The sequence below is a fragment of the Ostrea edulis genome, chromosome 3 (genome assembly GCF_947568905.1).
Source record: "Ostrea edulis chromosome 3, xbOstEdul1.1, whole genome shotgun sequence".
In the NCBI taxonomy this organism is placed as follows: domain Eukaryota; kingdom Metazoa; phylum Mollusca; class Bivalvia; order Ostreida; family Ostreidae; genus Ostrea; species Ostrea edulis.
In genome coordinates this window covers 48,879,712-48,904,542 of record NC_079166.1, presented here as the reverse complement: position 1 = coordinate 48,904,542, position 24,831 = coordinate 48,879,712, and the positions used below count along the sequence as shown (strand labels likewise).

General features: G+C 33.3%; 1 protein-coding gene across 1 annotated transcript; it reads left to right on the top strand.

Moving 5' to 3' along the window:
* Positions 1-1,428: 1,428 nt before the first annotated feature.
* LOC125676459 (probable mitochondrial pyruvate carrier 1) lies at positions 1,429-10,674 on the top strand. The gene is made up of 4 exons (XM_048914320.2): positions 1,429-1,440; positions 6,066-6,146; positions 6,875-7,007; positions 8,038-10,674. The coding sequence occupies exons 2-4, from the start codon at positions 6,137-6,139 to the stop codon at positions 8,225-8,227; spliced, it is 333 nt and encodes a 110-aa protein (XP_048770277.2). The 5' UTR covers positions 1,429-1,440; positions 6,066-6,136; the 3' UTR covers positions 8,228-10,674.
* The last annotated feature ends 14,157 nt before the right edge of the window (positions 10,675-24,831 follow it).

Below are 24,831 nucleotides of genomic sequence, written 5' to 3'. Positions count from 1 at the left end.
AGACACACTACAGGCGGCCACAGTTTTGCTGAATGCTCCATTGATTTCATATGTCACATGTAGCTTTGTTATCAAGAGGGGAATAACTAATGATTTTGGGTCAAAAGGTTAAGGTCATTTATATGGGACTTCATAGAAAAAAGCTCATAGACACTCATTGTGAGTGTATATGCCCCACCTTGCATAGCTTTTGTTTTATATTTTGTAATGTAGAGGTTTTAATGTTAAATTAAAGTTGAAGGTTCAGTAAGAGATAAAATACATTAAAACTGTATAAGTGTATTACTGAGAAAAGTTGACAAAAATGATTTAAATTATAAATGTAAATATTGTAGAATGTCTGACATGTAAAACAAATGGTCCCCACTTTTCTAATAGAATTTTTTTTTCTTTTTCATATTTTCATGGACAATTACAGCACGGTAAGAAAAATATATGTTCTTAAAAAATTTTATTTGAATATATTTCATGTAACAAAATATTGCAGAGCTTCACTAGAATAATGTACATATATCCACTACTATAAATGGAGCATTTTGGTTTGGATCAATTTTCTTTTCTTCATTCACTCATGCATTAACATTTATACTCCAGCCAATGTCAACAGTGACACTATATTATCTCTTTCAAAGTGTAGCTTCACCATCACGACATCTCCACATAAGTTGTAGTCTGAAATTTGGTGATAACATCTATGAATGTAAAAATACTTTGCTGGGCAGAACAAAAGTGTCCATCAAATTGAGAGATGAATGCCTCAGGTCCATTGGTTGTTCTTATACATGTACTTCTTTCATTTTGAACATCTACATAAAGTTGAGGTGGATATTTTGCATCAGGAGACATTAGCTGAGACGTGTTCAGTTGAGACTTTCAGATCATTGGTGGTCTTATCTGATGTGTGTAAAGCTATGTGTTTTGTTACAACAGTTCCGCGCCATAAGTTTAAGAGAAATAAAATTATCAAATACATCTTAGTAATGTGTTGTTTTATCCTCTTTCAGCCTTAAAGTTACACATTTGCGTTTGAGTTATATACTCCAGACGCATGTGGGGCTACTTATAGATCGATGCCTAACAGACAATGTATAATTTATGCGTACCCGCTGTATTTACTCTTTAAATGATATTCTCACTGTTTTCTTTTACATGCAAATGTTTACAAGCATGTAATTAAGGGATAGATAATAATTTTAAAAGCTAATAAATCTGCCTTAAAGTAATTCTGTACAAAAATAATATACACGTATGAACATCGGATCATACAACTTTAAGAAAAGATTTTACTTGAAAGTCTTCTACAATATCTTTACCTACATTTGACATGCATTTGATTTTTATGTTACATTTATATGAATTATGTATGTTAGATATCTCATGCTTTTAATTTCTGATTTGAAGTTTTAAGAATTTTTGTTTTACAGCATTTTTGGGGTCCAGGTAAGTCATATGAATTACTGTACTTGAATCTAATAATTAAGCTTTGATTGAAATATGAATTAATCAATAATGTTAATTCTTTGTAAACTGTTTAGTGAACACTTTTTTATGTTATTTGGTCTAAAGCCAAATAATTGCCATTACTTTGTTTTTGTCATCTGTCATGGAGACAGCACTGGCAGTGTGCGTTAGCATTAACTATTTATTCCTCTGCAAAATGACAGCATACCCAGTCACCATTCTCAGTACAAATATTCCTCTACTAATGGTCTCAAAGAAATATTTTATACACTTGATTTTAGATGGGACATATTATGGTACAGTGATGTATGTCCGTCTGTTCGATGTTTTCTATTTTCATTTCTCTAGCTGTCACACAATGACGTCATTGCTATGTAGCTTCTTTGAGGGTCACCCTAAATCATGATGTAATTTTGATCCATTTTCCCCTTTCTTTGAAAAATTGTCTATCGAACTCCTCCCACGATTTTCAAGTGAGGACCTTCTTGTTTTACAGAGTGTTTATATGCGTATTGAAGATGTGCATGTGACAAGGATTTTAATTTTCTTCAATTTTTGAGAAAATTGCAGGTTGTTAAACTTAGTAAGTTTTGAGGAAATATTACATAAAGAGTTTTGTCTGTCTAACTACCCTCAATTTTCAGGTGAGGACCTTCGTATTATACAGAGTATTCTTATGGGTATTGAATATGTGCATGTGGCAAAGATTTTGATTTTTATTAAAAAAAATTTTTAAATTGTTAAATTAAAGACTTGGTTTGTTCTTTTAACCCCTCTCACAGTTCTGAAGGTAGGACTTTAATAAAGTTGAAGATGTGCATACGGTAGTGCAAGGATTTTGATTCTCAACAATGTTTAATTTTCTTTAGTGTTTAAAGCTTTTACAGGTTGTCGAACTTGGTCAGATTTGGGGAAATATTTTACATACAAAACTATTGGTTTGTCTATCTACCACCTGTTACAGTTTTTAAGCTGGATCTTTTAATTTATTCATATGATGCAAAGAGATATGCCACAGCCTGATGGTGGACCTGAAACAAAGTTCTACAAATCATGGCTTAAGAAAAACATTCATTATGTCAATGAGCTTCTCACAGGCTTATTATGTATACTGTTTTTGTATCAGTACTCTTGTTACTTTTTGGAATGAGTTTAGAATTCCATTATTTCCACCATGGCTTTTAAACTGACTGCATGCCATGTTGAGAAGACACTGTTAAAAATGTTCAATACTTGATTGGTGCAAATGTTCCTCTAGTTCTAAAGATTAGAGCAACCTGATTTTCAGTTTGGTCACCTTGGCTGAAATGAAATTCTCCTCTAGAAATGATTTAAGTCACCCTACTTGGTATGTTTCTCTCTTGGTCTTTAAGAATTAATCATGTATTATTTTTGTTGCGGAGTTACTAAAAATTTTGAAGCAATTTGAAAACCCAATATGGCTACCATAGCTTTTGACTGATTAAACTTCTTAGGCATGTTCAGAACTGTTATATGTCAAGTAATAATTCTGTTTAGTTAACAGAGCAGGCACTATGAAGTTATTTGACCTGTGTGGTGCAATTCAGGTTCTCTTTATGAAATCTAGTATCAATATCATCATCATTTTGTGTAACTGATACATTTTAACTTTATTAAGGTCTTCCGTAGCAACGGAAGACCTTCTACTTATTGTGCTGGTTAAGATTATTCTTATTATTCTTTTTTTTTTTTTTTTTTCCTAGACGCTAACTTTGAAGCTTCATATCTCGCTCATTCCTCAACCGATTTTGCTCAAATTTTCAGCTTTAATACATTTTACTAAAGACTTTCAAAATACTTTTAAACATTTTGGATATTCTCTTCCGCTTGCGAGTTATTTCCCTTTTAATGAAATTTTAGGGGCTTTGGTTTCCAGATAAAGGCTCCGAGACTATAATAATTGGAGCAGAGAAAACACTGAATTGGTAAAGTAGAAGCATTGTAGTTGTGCACATCATATTTTGTTTTTTGATTTCGCCATTTAAAATGGCGATAGAGAGGGGTAAAAAATCAGGACGCCTGAAAGAGCGAAAATTTGCACATAATTTCCTTTGTATCTTTTAAACTAAAAATATTTTGTTAAGACATGTAAAATAAAAGTTGTGTAGAATTTCAAGAGCTTTTATTTGACACCAGTAAAAAGGGGCTGGCCCCTTAAATTAGGGATCTACGGCTCCTAAAAGTTTTCGCTTTATAGCTCAAAAACGGCAAAGAATTCGATATGGCTTCCGATGGAAAAGTTGTTCTTTAACATCTTATTTATCTCATGAAATTGTTATTTTGTTCGAATCTTGTGTTATATTAGAGTAAAAAGCTATACCCGTAAACAAGTAGCCATTTTCATTTGGCAAGTGAGCGAGAACTCTTCATGCGTATAACTGAAATAAACTTGCTAAAAATAACATACCTGACTACATTAGATACTAATATTCATTTTAAATAAGGTTTTTAACATGCTCTGTGGTTCAAATACAAATTATTTAGTGATACATTTCTCTTTTTCTTTTGTTTTAACATAAACAAACCTTCAACAACAACAAAAGGAGAGAGATAAATTATCTTTTATTTGTTTCATATTAGAATTAAAATAAGTAATATACATAAAAATAAAACGTTCAAACGTATAATAAATCATGGTCAATAACTGCAAGCTGTTTACATTCTTCACGGTCAGCGTTTTTTTTACAGTTATGTAACCCAACTCTCGCCTCGCTCGCAGGTGGCCAGAGTGACAAGCTTGCATAATCAAAACAAAAACATCGAAGCTAACTCGGCTTTCGTCCATCGCATAAATAAACACATCAATTACTGGAAAATTATGTTTGAAATCATTTTGAATCCTTTTACATTATATCATACTTAATTAACAATTATATTATGTTTTATTTCAATTATAAAGTAATTGTAAAGATGCTACCGCAAACATTTCGAGTTAGTGATCAATGGACCTCATAATATTTGTGTCAAGTTATACATACATTTAAAAAAACCTACACAATTTTCCTGATTATTTATCGGGTTGTCATTTTCCTCACAATAAGTTTACGGTAAGGGTATGTGACGTTTCTAATTGTCAGAAAAAATCGTACTAAATAAAATGAAGTAGTTTTAAGTTTTATTAACTTATAATTGTCTGCATACAGAAGGATTTATTTGTCGGTTCATTTCATTTCATCTAAATACAATCATGCGTGCAAGTAGATGCGGTTTTTATAAGTGAAATGAAAAAGGCAAGAGCGCCCCAAATATATATATACATCTCAAGCGTCTTATTGTGTTTAATTTTGGAGATTCATCACATGTGGACAAGCAATCTGTGATTTAACTCTACTTTAGCCAGTTGATACACAAGCTTTCTGCATTCTCTACAAAGTGAAAAAAATGGATCCTTTTTGTAAGCATAACAAATAATTTATAAACTTTATTTTTTAAATCACGGGTTCTTATCATGATTATACCAACTCTAAACATGTATAGAAAATCATCAGAAATCCACATCGAATCAGTCTCATTTCATTCAGTCATTAACTGCAAGCATTTTACATACACACCGGGGTTTGTTCTTGTTTACAATTACGTAACCCATGGCTCGATTGCCCGAGTTCGGAGCCATCGCATGTGTACCAGCGATCAGCGGCAATACATGTACACACAAAAACATTACCGTTTTAATGTAATTTGCAAACACAACGATTTACAGAAAATTATGTTTTTAATAAAATCGGATTTTTCAAATGATTGGTGGAAGGACAGGAAGTTCCAGTTCCCACCCTCCAATATTTTTGCCAACATATGCTTGACAGTATACAATACAGATCGTTAATTTACGGTCATGCCCTTTCCAGGCACGTAAAACCCGGGGGGGAGGGGGGGGGGGAAATGGTCATTGGAAGGCCTGTTGCCCCCCCCCCCCCCCCCCCCACTTTTGTAGTGAAATTCGCTAATGTTATGTAAAGAACAAATTTTTTGGTGTACAGAAAAGTTGGAACCTACCCCACCCCACCCCCCCGAAATAGGATTTTTGACTTTGGGAAATTGTCCGTTTTCTTTTTTTTTTTTTTTTTTTTTTTTTGCTTGTCAAAGATTTTTTGGTAAGTGGAATTTTTTTTTTCTGGCTGCCCCCCCCCCCCCCCCCACTTTCAAAAACGATGTTACGTGCCTGCTTTCAATCTGCCTTATGTCTACCTCTTTTGTTTTTACCTATTGAGGATTTTCTGTTAAAAATTGATTAGAGTCTTAATAGATCTAACTAATGGCAAATTTTAATTAATACTGAAAGAAAAGTTTCCATATGATCAAAGAAAGTGTCCTGGCCTTGACCCATGCTCATATTGTCAAGTTCACTTTTTTGAAAATACAAACCCTGTCCTGACCATATGCTGTAATGAAGAAACATTTAGATTTCATACTTACAACAGATTTTCATGTTAATTGAGGCTGCATTAGGACCTGACCCAAGGACATATGGTCAAGTTCAAGGTTTTTATGTCACACAGCTCCGACGGAAGACCTCTCGTTGCTTTGCAACGAGCTTTGCTCTAGTTATCATTCTTATTTTATTCTTTTATCTAATTGATTTTCAGTTGCAAATTGGGCTATTCCACTGGCAGCTATTGGAGACTTTAAGAAGGATCCGGAACTGATCAGTCCCTACATGACCCCAGGTAAGTTCACAATGATCACCCTGACCAATGGAAAGGTGAAGATAATGAACAGTGATCAATCTCATAATTCTTATATGGAGTTAGGCAAACACGGACCCCTGGATATACCAGAGGTGGGATCAGGTGCCTAGGAGGATTCACATGACAGATATTATATTTCTAATTGGTCAAGATGCAAGTAAGTTATTGAAAATAATAGCTTCGCACTCGTCACCGCCCTTCGTCAAAATAAATCAAGATAAACCGAAATAAATATACAATAACATAACTATTACATATAAGTTTTCTTTTTGAAGACATATACTAGTGTTATTTTGTTTATATGAGTCATGACATGACTTTCTGCTTCATTTAATTATTTCATTATAATAGTTCAGAAGTATGAATATTATACATTATGTAGAAGACATTGAAGATTTATCCTTGCAGTTCAAATGAATAATTAATGTATCAGTTCAAATGAATAATTAATGTATCAGTTTTTATAAAGAATGAATTTTTAAGGCGACACATATCAATACATATTATGATACACTGTCAAATATCAAAATACTGTAGTATGCATTTAAAAATGCAGCAGTCCTCAACCGTAACAGAAACAAAGGAATTACATACCAATGATCCAGGAAAATCTCGGCAATCAATGAAATTGACTCTCAAGAATGTAACAAAGACCACAGTTGTAATATATGCTTAAGTTTTTTGAATTCTTGTATTTTTCTCAACAGCCCTGATCGGATACTCGTCTGCATTTGCGAGGTTTGCGTGGATGGTAAAGCCGCGTAATCTGCTGTTACTGGCGTGTCACTTGACCAACATCACCGCTCAGGTGGTTCAAGGCTGTCGATACATCAACTACCAGTTAGTATCATGTACAACTTCCTGTCTCTTTTGGTATTAATTAAGTTTGATTATAACCCACAATTAAGACACTGGTAAGAATAGCTAATGCAGCAAATTTCAATATGCATCATAAACACTTGATTTACAAAATTCAATCAGAGAATTCAATTGAGCAATCTCATTTTATTGATGTAAAAGCAAAGTCATTTGAATTACTTGTTACTGAAAACCAAATTTAATTTGTGTGCAAGAATTGCATGTGCGATATTAAGTACTTTTCCATTGACAATCTGTTAATAATCATAGATTTGTTGTACATGTGGTAAATCAAACAAGGCAAGATCTCAGAAAAATATCATGAAATATAAATAATTTATAGTAACTGATGGAGAATCACAAAATATAGATAATTTATAGTTTACTGATGGAGTATCACAAAATATAGATAATTTATAGTTACTCATGGAGTATCACCAAATATAGATAATTTATAGTAACTCATGGAGCCTCACAAAATATAGATAATTTATAGTAACTGATGGACCCTCACAAATATAGATAATTTATAGTCACTCATGGAGGATCACAAAATATAGATAATTTATAGTAACTCATGGAGCCTCACAAAATATAGATAATTTATTGTAACTCATGGAGCATCACAAAATATAAATAATTTATTGTAACTCATGGAGCCTCACAAAATATAGATAATTTATAGTAACTCATGGTGCCTCACAAAATATAGATAATTTATAGTAACTCATGGAGCCTCACAAAATATAGATAATTTATAGGAACTGATGGAGCCTCACAAAATATAAATAATTTATAGTAACTGATGGAGCATCACAAAATATAGATAATTTATAGTAACTCATGGAGGATCACAAAATATAGATAATTTATAGTAACTCATGGAGCATCACAAAATATAGATAATTTATTGTAACTCATGGAGCATCACAAAATATAGATTATTTATAGTAACTGATGGAGCCTCACAAAATATAAATAATTTATAGTAACTGATTGAGTTTTTCTGTAGCTACCTGACAAAGCCAGAAGATCGAAGGAAGCACCATATTGAGGTGGTGGAGAAAGAAATTCATTCCCATCCCAAGCAGTACCCCAAAGTCCACATCAAGGACCACCCCTCCCTCACAGAGCAAGTGGAGGAGGTGAAAGAATTTGATTCAGCATACAAGCTTCCAAAGGAGACACCAGTTATCAACTGATTTTTAGAGTGCACTAGTACAATATTCTGCTTGTAATTGACAGTATATTACCAAATCTGTGCATATGATATTGGCATCTACTGTATCTCTGTGATTTAAAAATAACTAAACATACTGGTATTAGTACTGTCTATAGTCCCTTAAATGTTCTACTGGGAGTGAGTGATGAGCGATCATTGAATGGACTTGGAACAAACAGTGAACAAACACTGAGGAGAATGTGATTGTTTTACATGGGAAAATGTATCTTAGATGAACATTGTATATATGCATGGGCCTCTTGTTCTTGAGACACAATGTGAATTATTTGTTAGCAATATATGAACACATGCACTGCTGAGCAATGGCTGAAGAAACGCAGTGTGAAAAAGTAAGTGTTAAGTGAATGATGAGCAATCAGGGAGTGAACGGAAAACTGTGTATTAGAACATTTCAGGGACAGTATTCATATCATTTTGATATTTTAATGTGGTGAAACTAACTTATTATTTTAGGTGTCAACTTTTTTTCATTTTATAATCATGTAGAACCAAACATTATTAAAGGTCAACAAGACCAAAGTTTTATGTATCTTATACCTTAGCATTGAAATCTACAGGTCAAATGTAAAGCTTTTGCTTATCGAAGAAAATACATTTTTAAGCGTTTGAATGCAAAGATTTTCTAACAAAGAAATTTATAAAATGATGTGACTGTAAGCAGTATGTGCGATAAGTAATGTTCCATTGAATATTACCTGTATACACTGTAGTTTGGTCAGGTTGTTAATTTTTTCCTGTGGATTTTGGTTCAATCATCCGACATAAAAATAACATGGCTTCAAGCTTTTAAAGTTGTAGATACACGATATGATATTTTTGACTTAATGAAGAATTTGTCTCTAGCAGCAAGTTCAAAACAAAATACAAACCAGTTGTAGTTCAAGCATGTTTTATTGAATCTGTGGAGTCATTCAAGTTTGTTTTCTTTTTTAAATAATCAGAAAATATCCCTGTCTAAGAAGTCAGTGCTAGTAAGATATCTGCTGTTACCAGACTTCAAGTCTCATAAAAATTTCAACTTTTGTGTCGATTGTGTAAAAGTCAGTCATTTAACACCACTCTTGCTTGTAAATTCTTCCTGTTCGCGAGCTTGCCTTGTCCATAAACGAGACTTGATTTCGCAAATGTTCAATATTAAAGTTCAATACTACATATCTACACAAAATTATTCATGAGAACCTTTTGCTTTCACATCAAGGTAACCTCACAAAGATAAAAAAAAAATAATAAAGTTCTAATGAAGGTAATTTGCTGTGTATGTACTGATATTAATTCTGTTTGAAAGACGTACTGAAGAATCTCTCATTACCGTGGGGCAGATTTTGTTGTTTTGAAAAGAAAATATTTATGTTGATAAAATCTTTTATATTTGTGATTGAAGAGATTTGTGTATGCTTGTGGGGAATTCAAATTCATATGTTTAAAACTCTGAAAATTGTATCCCAATGAAAATGAGTGATTGCATAGTGCTGGTTTCATTGAGATTTTGTGTAGATAAAGTTGTGGACAATTAAGGACTGTGCCATACAATGACATCCTGTAGTCATGTTTACTAACTACACATCATTCAATTAACGTCAGATATACACATGGTGGAGGGATTCATGTTAAACAGATTGTCTTGTTAAACGTTTATAGACCAGGAAAGTGTATATTTTCTTTAGTGAGTTCAATTTTGGTGATAATATAATATATTTAGTAGAATTGTACAACGGTTTCAATTTTAATGGTCCTCAAGTCCTCATATAAAAACGCCTTAATACGAGTGTATTATGTCGCCACGTTTGACGAGAGTGTAGCCTATTTTATTTTAAGATATGTATCATGTGAATGTACGAGGTACAACTATGCAGGGTAGTAGTAAGATCTGGGTGCTTTAGCCCCATTCACTTTTGTTATGAAGTACATAACCAGACCTATTACATATCCAACCATACAAAACTTCTGTGTTGTTAGATGGTAAAGGCATTATCATTGCAGACATTTCAGATTTGACATGCGACAGACTTATGATAAGCAGAAAATGCCCTTAGGGACACTATGATACAGTCTCCTTGTACAAGTAATTTTTTCTGTGTGTGTGTTATAAACGATAGGGTAATGGGCCACAATGCCCACTTGAGCCGTCCTGCTAATAGAGATAAAAATGTGAAGACCTTGTGTTTAGAGCACTATGTTTCAAACAAAACAAACCTATTTTTGATGTAAACAGGAGTTCCTGTATGAGGATATTAAATATTGAACCAGCAAAGGATTATTACTGACAAAACATTAATGAATTTAAATTGAATTTTAAGATAAAGAATATTCAAAGTATACATGTATAATCCATCTGAGTGTAGATTGTTTTTAATCCTAATCTGTTTTTGTTTTTGTTTCCATTAAATGAAGTGCTGATCAAAGTTACATGTTTTGTGTTATGTTAGTAATTTAATGTGTTATTTTGATTCATTATCGATAATTGTAATTAAAAGATTTATATATATAACTCATAATCTAAGGTTGCATGTCAAAACATGACGTTACACGAAGATCATCTATTGACGGAGGACTAGTAGGAAATATCTAGTTTTGGTTGTTTGATCAAGTAAAAATGAGGGGAAGTTGTGTCAAAAAGGGTAAAGGTAAAAAATCGTCACTAAAATAGAAGAATTGGTATAGAGTAGTCATAATGATCGATATTTCCTAACGTGATTAGGGGAGGGGGGGGGGATTAAGGATCTACGCGTGGAGAAAAGGTTTTAGAAATATAGCGCCCTGATATACAGTGAACATGCGCAGATACGGGGGGGGGGGGGGGGGGGGGGGGGGGTACCACCCTGAGATTTGCCAATCTTGAGGTAAAGTTTTCTAACTCCTCCTCTGACAGATCTCGGGAGGCGGACCTGAAGTTTGTTTCTTGGACTCACTAACATCATAAAAACTCTTACATCAGAGAAATAAGGACCCTCCATCGATATTTTATTTTAGTAGAATTGATCAAATGATAATATTACTTGTAATGAAAATGAAGTGACTGTATTCCATTAGCATATTCATACTTATTTCATAATTACTGAATAAGGAAAAAATAGCTCAATTTAATGTTCTACGACGATTATGAAGTAATATTTTGAAAATGAATTAATACTTTAAATAGGAGTTTCAAGCAACCCGTTTGTTAATCATATTTACTACTGTCTAACAAAATGTAACTCAAATCAGTGTATGCGGTGAGACTGTATAAACCGAGGTCTCTTGTCAAGGTTGGAGTCGACACGTTAAAGGACCCTCACTCTCAATGACCTCGAGTGCTGACTAAAAGTTTAATTTGAAGCCCTACATCGGCATCACTCGATACGAGTGAAAAATTCTCGAGTGAGACGTTCGTTAAACTCGAAATAAACAAATATACCCCGTGTGACATCTTTATTTCAACAGTATCACCGCTGTCTGGCTAATATGGGAAGTCCATACTATAGTACATGTATACAGGGGGCGTTGTTCTCGCCAAATAGTATGCAATAACTCGTCAAGGTCATTAACCAAATTCAAGGTTATTTTGATTCGAGGGGATATCTTATGCTGGCAAAAGATTGAGGCTATGATTGTAATTCAGATATGAGGTTCCATGATTAATTGTGTTGTTTAATGCCCCTCTTGGGGAAAGAGCTAGGTACGTTTGTTATCATAACTAGGCCCTGTAAAATGAAGAACAATTATCAATACAAATCATTGCTATATATATGAAGTTGATGATCCCTAGTATTTATATAAACATATCGGCGGATTTAGGTCTCTTGTAATGTTGAGTACTATTCAAACCTATCCGAAAAATGGACAATTTTCTAGATCGGTAAAGTTGGCTACTAGTAACTGGCTACTTAAAAAGAGAAAAGTTGGCTACTAGTAGCCAGCTACTTGAACCAGGAAAAGTTAGCTACTAGTAGCCAGCTACTAAAAGTAAGAAAAGTTAGCTACTCGTAGCCAGCGAGTACAAAATATAAAAAGTTATAATTACTGATAGCCAGCTACCAGATAAAGGTTAATGAGTTTGAAAATTATTATCTATCAGATTTATTCCTAAAAAGGATGAGGAGTCGTATGATATTTCATGCTCAATTATCCCCAATTACATAACGTTGCAATGCAAAATACGAATAAACTTTTTCAACTGAGTGTTTACTTTTAAAATGATAACAGATTGAATTCAGACCTTCATTCATTTGATATACCATCCATTTTGAGATATCTGCTACCTTTACAATTTGGTTCGAATTACCCTGAAATTTCAACATAAGTGTGAATACTGTAAGAAACTTTTTGTTTGACTTTATGTTTGTATTGGATATCTGACGAATTTACGACTATACATATGGCAAAAAGTGATAGATGGTGTTTTGGTACGCCACAAATTTTCAAATATTGCTCTTTAGGAAATCAGTTACTTATACATTTTGATTATCGGTACAATGAAATTTCAAGATCCGTGTGAATACCTTAAGGAGCTCCGTGTTTATATCATATATTTAATTAACTTACAACGATACGTATGGTGAGTAGTGATATTGGGTATCGTGATATGTCATGAATTTTCAGATATCACGCTTAAGGAAGTCAGCTACATGTACCTTTTGATGGCAGGTAAACTGAAATTTCAAGTTTTTCACAAATATCTAAGGAACTCTATGTTTGTATTAGATACCTGACTAATTTACAACTATCCATGTGAAGTGGAGTGGTATTAGGTATCTCAACATGCCATCAATTTTCAGATATCACCCATAAGGAAGTCGGCTACATATACCTTTGATTCCTGGTAACTTGAAATTTCAAGATTTTTGTAGATATCTTAAGGAAATTTGTGTTTATATTAGATATCTGACTAATTTACAACTATCAAAGTGAAGGGGAGTGATACTAAGTATCTTGATATGCCATCGATTTTCAGATATCACCCATAAGGAAGTCAGCTACATATACCTTTTGATTCCAGGTAACCTAAAATTTCAGGATTTTCGCAAATATCTTAAGGAACTCTGTGTTTGTATTAGATATCATTAATTAACCATCTCACATATGACAAGGAGTGAGATTGAGTATCTTAATATGTCATCAATTTTCAGATATCATGTTTAAGGAAGTCAGCTACTTATTCCTTTTGATTCAAGATAGGCTGAAATTTCAAGTTTTTCATAAATATCTTAAGGAACTCTGTGTTAGTATTAGATATCTGACTAATTTACAATTATCCACGTGAAGAGGAGTGATATTAGTTATCTTGACATGCCATCAATTGTCAGATATCACGCTTAAGGAAGTCAGCTACTTATACCTTTTGATTGCAGGTAACATGAAATTTCAAGTTTTTAGAAATATTTTAAGGAACTCCGTGTTTGTTTTAGATATCTGATTAATTTACCAATGCACATATGACACAATGTGATATTAGATATTTTGATATGCCATCAATTTTGAGATATCACGCTTAAGGAAGTCAGCTACTTATGCCTTTTGATTGCTGGTAATCTGAAATTTCAAGTTTTTCGTAGATATCTTAAGTAACTCTGCTTTTGTATTAGATATCTGACTAACATACAACTATCCACGTGAAGAGGAGAAATATTGCATATCTTAATATACCATCAATTGTCAGATATCACCCTTAAGGAAGTCAGCTACTTATACCTTTTGATTGCAGGTAACCTGAAATTTCAAGTTTTTAGAAAATATTTTAAAGAACTCCGTGTTTGTTTTAGATATATGATTTATTTACCAATGCACATATGACAAGATGTGATATGAGGTATCTTGATATGCCATCCATTTTCAGATATCACCCTTATGGAAGTCAGCTACTTGTACCATTTAATTCTAGGTAACCTGAAATTTCAAGTTTTCCATACATACCTTAAGAAACTCTGCATTTGTATTAGATATATCATAAATTTACCATCTCACATATGACAAGGAGTGAGATTGAGTATCTTAATATGCCATCAATTTACAGATATCACGTTTAAGGAAGTCAGCTACTTATACTTTTTGATTCCTGGTAACATGAAATTTCAAGTTTTTCATATATATCTTAAAGAACTCCTTGTTTCTATTAGATATCTGACTAATTTACAATTATCCACGTGAAGAGGAGTGATATTAGTTATCTTGACATGCCATCAATTGTCAGATATCTCACTTAAGGAAGTCAGCTACTTATACCTTTTGATTGCAGGTAACATGAAATTTCAAGGTAATTTTATCAATATTTTAAGGAACTCCGTTTATATTAGATATCTTAAGGAACTGTTTGTTTATATTAGATATCTGACTGATTTACAACTATCCACATGAAGAGGAGTGATGCTAGGTATTTTGATATGCCATCAATTTTGAGATATCACCAATAAGGAAGTCAGCTACATATACCGTTTGATTTCAGGTAGCCTAAATGTCAGGTTTTTCGCAAATTTGTTAAGAAAACTGTGTTTGTGTTAGATATCTCATTAATTTACAATCACACATATGACAAGAAATGGTATTAGGTATCTTGATTTGCCATCAATTTTGAAATATTACATGTAAGGAAGTCAGCTACTTATACCTTTTGATTCCTAGTAATCGAAAAATTCAAGGAATCACAGGTATAAGTAGCTAACTTTGTTAAGGATATCCCTCCTCTTCACGTGGAAAGTTGTAAATTAGTCCGATATCTAATGGAAATATAGAGTTCATGAAAATAGTTGCTAAAAATTTGAAATTTCAGGCAACCTGGATTCAAAAAGTATAAGTAGCTGCATTCCTTTAGAGTGATATCTGAAAATTGATGAAATATCAAGATACCTAATATCACTCCTCTTCACGTGAATAGTTGTAAGTTAGTCAGATATCTAATACAAACGCAGAGTTCCTCAAGATATTTACGGAAAACTTGAAATTTCAGTTTACCTAGAAACTAAAGGTATAAGTACAGCTGTAGCTGACTTCCTTAAGGGTGATATCTAAAAATTGATTGTATATCAAGATACCTAATATGACTCCTCTTCACGTGGATAGTTGTATGTTAGTCAGATATCTAATACAAAAGCAAGAGTTACTTAACATATTGACAAAAAAGTTGAAATTTTAAGTAACCAGGAACCAAAAGGTATAGGTAGCTGACTTTCTTAAGTGTGATTTCTCAAAATTGATGGCATATCAAGATACCTAATATCACAACTTGTTATATGTGAGATGGTAAGTTAATGAGATATCTAATACAAACACAGAGTTCCTTACGATATTTGCTAAAAATTTGAAATTTTAGGCTACCTATAATCAAAAGGTATATGTAACTGACTTCCCCAATGCTGATATCTGAAAATTGATGGAATATCAAGATACCTAATATCACTTACCTTCACTGGAATAGTTGTAAATTAATCAGATATCTAATACAAACACAGAGTTCCTTAAAATTTCTACGAAAATCTTGAAATTTCAGGTTACCTGGAATCAAAAGGTATAAGTAGCTACATGTAACTTCCTTAAAGGTGATATCTGAAATTTGATGGTGTATTAAGATACCTGATATCCCTCCTCTTCACGTGGAAAGTTGTGTCCGATATGTCAAAGAAATACAGAGTTCCTTAAAATATTTGCTAAAAACTTGAAATTTCTGGCAACCTGGAATCAAAAAGTATAAGTAGCTGCCTTCCTTTAGAGTGATATCTGAAAATTGATGAAATATCAAAATACCTAATATCACTCCTCTTCACGTGGATAGTTGTAAGTTAGTCAGATATCTAATACAAACGCAGAGTTCCTCATGATATTTATTGAAAACTTGAAATTTCAGGTTACCTAGAATCAAAAGGTATAAGTAGATGACTTCCTTAAGGGTGATATCTGAAAATTAATTGTATATCAAGATACTTATTATCAATCCTCTTCACCTGGATAGTTGTAAGTTAGTCGGATATCTAATACAAAAGCAGAGTTACTTAAGAGTGATGAAAAAGTTGAAATTTCAAGTAACCAGGAATCAAAGGTATTAGTAGCTGACTTTCTTTAGCGTGATATCTGAAAATTGATGGCATATGAAGATACTTAATATCACTCCTATTTATATGTGAGATGGTAAATTAATAAGATATCTACTACAAACACAGAGTTCCTTACACACTCCTTTACACACTCCTTTAAAGTGATATCTGAAAATTGATGGCATATGAAGATACGTAATATCACTCGTCTTCACGTGATATTTACGAAAAAGTTGAAATTTTAAGTTACCTGCAATCATAAGATATAAGTAGCTGATATCTTTAACGTTGATATCTGAAAATTGATGGCATATCAAGATACCTAGTATCACTCCTCTTCACATGGATAGTTGTAAATTATTCAGATATCTAATACAAACACAGAGTTCCTTAGAATATCTACGAAATACTTGAAATTTCAGGTTACCTGCAATCAAAAGGTATAAGTAGCTAACTTTCCTAAGAGTGATATCTGAAATCAATCTTGAAAATTGATGGCATATCAAGATACCTAATACCACTCCATTTCACGTGTATAGTTGTAAATTAGTCAGATATCTAATACAAACAAGGAGTTCTTTAAGATATTTATAAAAAAAACTTCAATTTTCAGGTTACCTAGAATCAAAAGGTATAACTAGCTGACTTCCTTAAACGTGATATCTAATAATTTATGACATATCAAGATACCTAATACCACTCCATTTCTCATGGATAATTGTAAATTAGTCAGATATCTAATACAAACGAGGAATTCTTTAAAATGTTTATGCAAAACTTCAAATTTCAGGTTACCTGGAATCAAAAGGTATAAGTAGCTGACTTCCTTAAGCGTGATATCTGAAAATTTAGGGCATATTAAGATACTTAATATCACTCCTTGTCACATGTGAGATGGTAAATTAATGAGATATCTAATACAAACACAGAGTTCCTTAAGATATTTGTGAAAAAACCTGAAAGTTCAGGCTACCTGGAATCAAAAGGTATATGCAAGGTGAAGATAACGAACAGTGATCAATCTCATAACTCCTACAAGCAATACAAAATAGATAGTTGGGCAAACACGGACCCCTGGACACACCAGAGGTGGGATCAGGTGCCTAGGAGGAGTAAGCATCCCTTGTTGACCGGTCACACCCGCCGTGAGCCCCATATCCTGATCAGGTAAACGGAGTTATCCGCAGTCAAAATCAGTGTGCCAAGAACGGCTTTACAATCGGTATGAAACATGTCAGACAGCATTTGACCCAATGCGAGGTTGTATTGACGAACTAGTAGCTGAATTCCTTAAGCGTGATATCTGAAAATTCATGACATATCATGATACCCAATATCACTACTCGCCATACGTATCGTTGTAAGTTAGTTAAATATACAATATAAACACGGAGTTCCTTAAGGTATTCACACAGATCTTGGAATTTCCTTGTACCGATAATCAAAAGGCATGGGTAGTTTATTTCCTTGAGAGCGATATCTGAAAATTCGTGGCGTATCAAAACACCCTCTATCACTTCTTGTCATATGTATAGTCGTAAATTCGTCAGATATCCAATACAAACACAAAGTTTCTTACGGTATTCACACAAATGTTGAAATTTCAGGGTAACTCGAATCAAATTGTAAAAGTAGCAGATATCTCAAAATGGATGGTATATCAAATGAATGGAGGTCTGAATTCAATCTATATCATTTTTAAAGTAAACACTCAGTTGAAAAAGTTTATTCGTATTTTGCATTGCAACGTTATGTAATTGGGGATAATTGAGCATGAAATCTCATACGACTTCTCGTCCTGTTTAGAAATAAATCTAATTAACCTTTATCTGGTAGCTGGCTATCAGTAATTATAACTTTTATATTTTGTAGTAGCTGGCTACGAGTAGCTAACTTTTCTTACTTTTAGTAGCTGGCTACTAGTAGCCAACTTTTCTCTTTTTAAGTAGCCAGTTACTAGTAGCTGGTTACTAGTAGCCAACTTTACCGATCTCGATTTTCTTCACTTTTTCTACCTTTTACTAGTTTTAGGAGAAAATTCCATGTGGCCACATGCATCGGCCACAAAAAGCAATAAACTAGAGATAGATTATCTTCAAAAGAAGTAATTGTGCATGTTTCGTTCTGGCCTTTGGCTGTGGCCAATTTCTTTCTGTTTTTTTCTTCTTCTTTTTTTTTTTATATCTAGATCTAATCAGGCGTCTGATTTTGACGTTTTTGCACAGGCGGATCGCCGTGTAGCGCATAGTGCTGGCAACGAATTGTACATGCAGTGATATATAAGAAAATTGATCACAACTTAATGTACTTGTTATTGTTTTAGCGACCACAATGATATAATGTATTAATAATTACAATCTAAAAAAAATATCAGTTTATGAACAAATCCAGTTCCGGTCATTGAAATGCAAACAGCAACCGGACCGAATAAAATGCAGTACTAGGCCGTCTATCATGCACAGAACTTTGTACACCAAATCTTGTCTTAATTTCTATAAATGTGTACAAATGAAATGTTCCTGTCGCTTATAAAATCATAAATATGCAATAATAATGCCAATATAAAGGTAAATTGGTTAATCCAACACTTTAATACACATCATCTAAAAATAGTATTGAATCTTGTTTACATTGACAACGTACAGTACGGACCAAAAATCTTTCAATTGTATGAATAGATTTCAAATGAGCTGTTCCATGCAAAACAGCTTTAAAACGTCATAGTGAAAAATGTGACGTCATTTTTTCATACTTTTAAAGAAAGACGTCATGATTACCAATCACAAGTAACTGTCATATTTGATAGAATGTTAAAGTCTTCTCTTGGGTTCATGAATTACTGTTTTAGCAACGTTTAGGCCTTACAACTATGTAAAAAAAAAAAAAAAAAAAAAATAGCATCTGTATAATTATGCATGATTACTGGAAATTACCGTTAGAATCAAGAGTTATATAAATCTACTTGAAATATTATAAATATATACTTGATGAGTAGAATCTATATGGATCTACACAGGCACGTTACATCGTATTTTTTTTCCAAACAATTATAACATTAAAAAAAAAGGGGGGGGGGGGGTATTATTTTAAATTCATTGATCATACTCCCAATATGGTTGGTAAAATGTGCTAATATCATAAATAAGCGGCGAGCTGAGAATCAATAATCCAAGTATTTCATTTTCAAAATATGAAATATGACAGAGAGAAAGATTTTCAAGTATCCATCATGAGGACGAGAAAGAAAGACAGACAGATTCAGAGACACATAAACAGAGAGAGACTTTATCGAAATCGAAAGTGATAATTTCATTTTAGGATGCCAGGTTTTGGTCTTAAGATATTTGGAAACGTCATCCGTGCTGGTGAAAGAGCTTCAAATTTTGACCTTTATACTAGGTATTCAAGGTCATTGTTAAGTGAAACCAATAATTCTTGGTACAGTAGTTCCATATCTGACAGACAATATGTGCATCGTTTTACCACTGCACGCGAGTTCCCATTGAGAATACTTATCTTTTCCATTAGTGGAACTCTTCAAATTAAAGGCGCGTAAAGTCGTGCTACCGGGACAACATACGTAAACATTACTTAGGCATACGTAATATAAATTATGGTATCGAATACATATTATAACCGACTGCAAACCACGACACTGATTAAAATTCTAAAAACAAATTTAGGAATTGATTATTCTTATAAGAAAACAGACGAACTTATTAAATTATGTGAAGGATATGCCAAATCTAACCGATATAAAGCATCAATCGCAAGAAGAACCGTGAAAGGAAAAACCAAAATGCACATCCGACACAATAACTTTTCTTGTAATTAATAGGATTCATATGTTATTAGAATTATTCTGTCAGACTATGAAGACATTCCATTTTATCATACAATTTAGACAGGTTCATATGGGCATGCACTTTGTAATCGTTCATGTATCCCCCCCCCCCTCTCTCTCTCTCTCTCTCTCTCTCTCTCTCTCTCTCTCTCTCTCATTTTCCAATATTTTAGAATAAGTTATATATTTATTTGCCAAACTGCATTTTAAAGACGTTTATAACACTAATTAACATAACAAATGCGTTTCCAAACTGCATCTAAGCTATTTTGAAAAATTACAAAATATTGATTGACTTAGGACAGAGAACATCGTTGTTTGGAATTTTTAAATTAGGTGTAGCAGAGTTTAAAAAAAAACAAACATGTAACATCTTTGATAAACTAGTGTTAGAATATTTAAAAATGCAGTTTGATCAATGGCTATTCTATTTAAAGATACACAATGTACTTTAACTTAAAAGGGGGGGGGGGGGGTGTTGCTATGAACGTTTCGTGTATGTCCCAGTAATCTCGCACTTGCTCGCGAGACTTGTGCATTTTCTTACCAATGACGCACAAGAGTCATCAAAGCGCGATAACTCTAATGAGCTGGTAATGAGAAGTATTTGCAGCAGTGAGCTATTCGTGCTATTTTGATACTTCATTTGGACAGATTTTGTCTCCATTTTGCCACACAACTTTAGTCACTACTGTCTTCAAACAGATGAATGAAATAAAGCGATGGGAATCGGCTCATTCAATTTCTTTCCAAAGCTGCAAGAGAAGTTAGGAATTCACTGAGAGAAATTGCCAACACAGGGTGTTCTTCCTGTAACAGGGGTTTGGTCCTGAGCTTTTGAGCACAACTGCACAGGATGCTACAACTAATTAGCATTTACTGGTTCAATACTGATCCCATTGGTGCAAACAAATTACACATCTATTACTGAACCCTATCCAGTTGGGGGGGGGGGGGGGGAATTGTCAATTCAAATTTTGAAAGGGTTTTGCAGGGATTATATTTTTTGGCGGGAGGATTGATTAATCAAAAACTTCTAAATCTGCGCGATATTATAGTTTCTGTTTCATCCAATATATCCTCTATTTCTATACTCCTATAGGTGTATTTCAGTTCTATGATTTATGATACAAGTCGTTCTTAATAAACGGCTAGCATCCATTAGTTTTTCGTCGTAAATATTCCACATATGCATATGTGTAAAGAGTAATGATTTCATATTGTCTACAATAGGTGTTAAAACAGAGAGGCTTTGACAGAGTCCCCAACCTTTTAACCCCCCCCCCCCGGCCCCTCGTTCAGAAATTTCTGGATCTACCATTGGTTTGGGCCACTGGATTTTTTTTTTTTGGTTGCGTTTTCATACTACTACATATGTAGTATGACCCCTCCCCTTAACACACGATTTTAAAAGATTTTAATGTTTGGCAAACTAACACGTATATTTTTTTTATCATCGCTTATTCATTTATAATCTATTTATTTTTGCTTGTCAAGAAATTTAGACGATTGTGAAGTCACCTTCCCCACCAAATATTTCCCCTCCTTCAAAAACGATGCTACGCGCCTGAGACAGGTTTATCGGTAAATTAACTATCGTTTCTATCAACTTCCGGCAGAGTTCGTTTGCGGAGACGCAGATTACTATGGGAAGTATCTGGCCTGGAGGTTATAAAACTTTTACCATACTCATACTCAAACTCAGCTATATTTGTTTTGAGTACAACTCTGAGTGAGCTCCAAGAATACTCTAAAAATCTTCGAGCATGTACTCCATTTGAGCAAGAGAATAATTTTGTAAATGTTTTATAACCTTCACTTTTGAGTATGGTAGGATTTAAAACGCGGAGTTTGAGTATGAAAATGCTCAAAAAAGTTTTATAACCCCAGGCCTGGTCTCCATATCATTTGAATTTCTTTGATCCTACGATTCTGATTGGTTGAAAAATTGTTGGTGTATTTTCATCCAAAATGTTTTTACTCCGGCAACGTCACTGACTGTGTTGTTTTTGCCGTTGATGTTGACAAGCGTCCTACGGAGTTAAGGGGATAGATTTTACAAAATCTAGAGGTTTTTTGTAAATAATGAATGATAAGGAATGAATCTAATTGTTTTTCCTTCGGATGAAGGTATACCGCGAAAAACGAATGGGAAACTTACATGCCTCATGCTATACGAAAATAAAAAAATGAAGTATAAAAATCAAAACAAAATTTTTGAGAACATTAAATGAAATTTTGGTTCTAACTTCTTCAAAAATTTCAATCTATTCGAATTTCCTTGATAAGCGCATCTAAACGCTTTGATGATACTGACAATTATACATTTTTTGTTTTGATTTCCATACTCAGAATCATAGCAACTAATCGCTAATGCCTTTAAAGCAATTAGATGTACCTAAGAGGGAATTCAGATGGATTTGATTTTTATTTTTCTTCTCCATTTTCTCTCACACATACTTAGTATTCCATCATATCTTGGAAATTATTTGCATGTTTAGAATCTGAGTAACTGATCGACAATGTTATGAACGCGATCAGATATTGTAATAAGAGAAATTGAAATAGATTTGATTTCAAATGTCATTCGCATGTTTGGAGTGAGGCTTTTTAAAAACATATATATTTGATATTTAAAATAATTTAGACCGATTGCATTTCCAATAAAAGCAAATACAATCCTTTTTAATTAACAGCTTTGCGGTCAGTATTTCTGTCTGTTCACACTCACACTTAACCTACATGTAGATATCACAAATTTTGTGTACGCGATTTCTCAATTGTGAAATCAATTTCGTTGAAATTTTCAGTATAAATCTTGCATTGTTCGTTTTTGCATATATTTGAAAACTTTTATTCCAGTGCAAAGTTAGTATGAATCGTTTGAAAATCATGCAAATGGTGCATTTTTAAGATCTCACAATCTAAACATGTTTATTCGTGACGTAAATTATAGTATCGTTCCTTCCTGTAGACCCGGGTCTATTTCTCACTCTGGATGATTATCATTGTTATATTTTGATTTTACGGTGGTTTTTATCGTTATTTATGTTATATTTTGATTTTACGGTGGTTTTTATCGTTATTTATGTATTTCAATTGACAATTTCCCCCCACCTAATAAACAATAGCATCATATACATTATGCTTGCTACCACACCACTAGTACTAGTATATCACACATTTCAGTTTTCAAGAAATTAGGACCCGGCTTTGAAAATGCGGAAGCGCTGTAGGAATCACGTCTTTCCGTCCATTATCACTTTCGTTGTGATACGATAACATGGATGGTTTTCAACTAATATACAAACATAGATGACCATTAAAGGAAGACGTCAGACTCTATAAAGACGAAATGAGATATATAATGGGCCATTGTATGCCACCCGGTTATGTTTAAACATTAACATGTACAATTTATGCTATTTCTATATATCAACGAATAAACGAGGGCTCCTTCTAAATATTTCTGTTTTTTTAATCTTCGTGAATAAAACTAAAGCAATTGGAGTTAGAAAAGTTGCAAAGTTTTTGGAAATTTTTAACATTCATTATTTTTCTCGGTGATTTTTTTTCAAAAAGATGATTTAGGTATGAGCGCATGCCTGCTCAGGTTTAGTACTTCTATTGCAGAAAGATATTTTATGTACAAATTGATTATTCTAAAATTTTACCCGAGCAAGCATGCGCTCATTTTTCAAATGAAACATTTCTTCTGATGTACATGATCACGACTTACGACAACGCAAACGTGAGAAAATCCGGTAGCGTGTGTATCGCCGCCGTGGGAGAAAGGTTCTAATCACAGTACAATTCATTTCTAAACGTACTATATCTTTGTGGGGGTAAAATTCGATTATTATTCATCAAATGTAAAGATACTAGAACTTGTAACACAGTCTTTGCTTATTAGTGTTAAACACACATCACAGGACTATCTTATCTAAACTGTCTTTTCTTAAACCCTGTATTGGAAAGGAAAGTGTTCTGTTTCCAACTTAATATTACGACACAATCACTGCAATTAGTCTTGGTATCTTAAATGTTTTAAAAAGTAACAGCAGATAAAGAAATATAAGTTCTTCTTGCAGAGCTGAAGGGGACTATTAGTTTGCAGGCCGTCCGTCCGTCTGTCACAACTTTGTTATCCGGACATTTTTCATCATTACATGCTTTTATATAGGAAGCAGATTTATTTTACGTGATTCACTGAGTGTATGTTTACAAATCAAGTTTAAATTTCGTCAAAATTGAATGATTCTTACGAGATTTATTGGACTGGGTGCCGAACATAGTTTCCCAGACTAAGCTTTAACTTAGGAAACTGTTTGATATGTAGCCACCCTATGAGTTATTTTCACCATGCTTTAATTTTGGAAGTTAAAATTTGATATGTGATTACAGTACAAGTCAAGTTTCATCAGAGTGGATTGAGTTTTACTAGATTTATGGGACTTTGTGTCCAAAGTAGTTTTCCAGATGTTTTTCAAACACACAAGGTATCTAAACACAATGTGACGATAGAAACGTGGGTAGACTGTGATTCTGGAAGGCACTAAGCGAAAATGTCGATCTTTACATGCTTCATTGTTCAGAGTACTGGAGGTTTCACACAGCAATAGAAGTGGAGGCTGAGGATGCGAACGAAGCGTTGTATGACGATGAAGACATTGGGACTAGTAGGACACATCTATTGCTATACTTACAGAATGCTTGTTA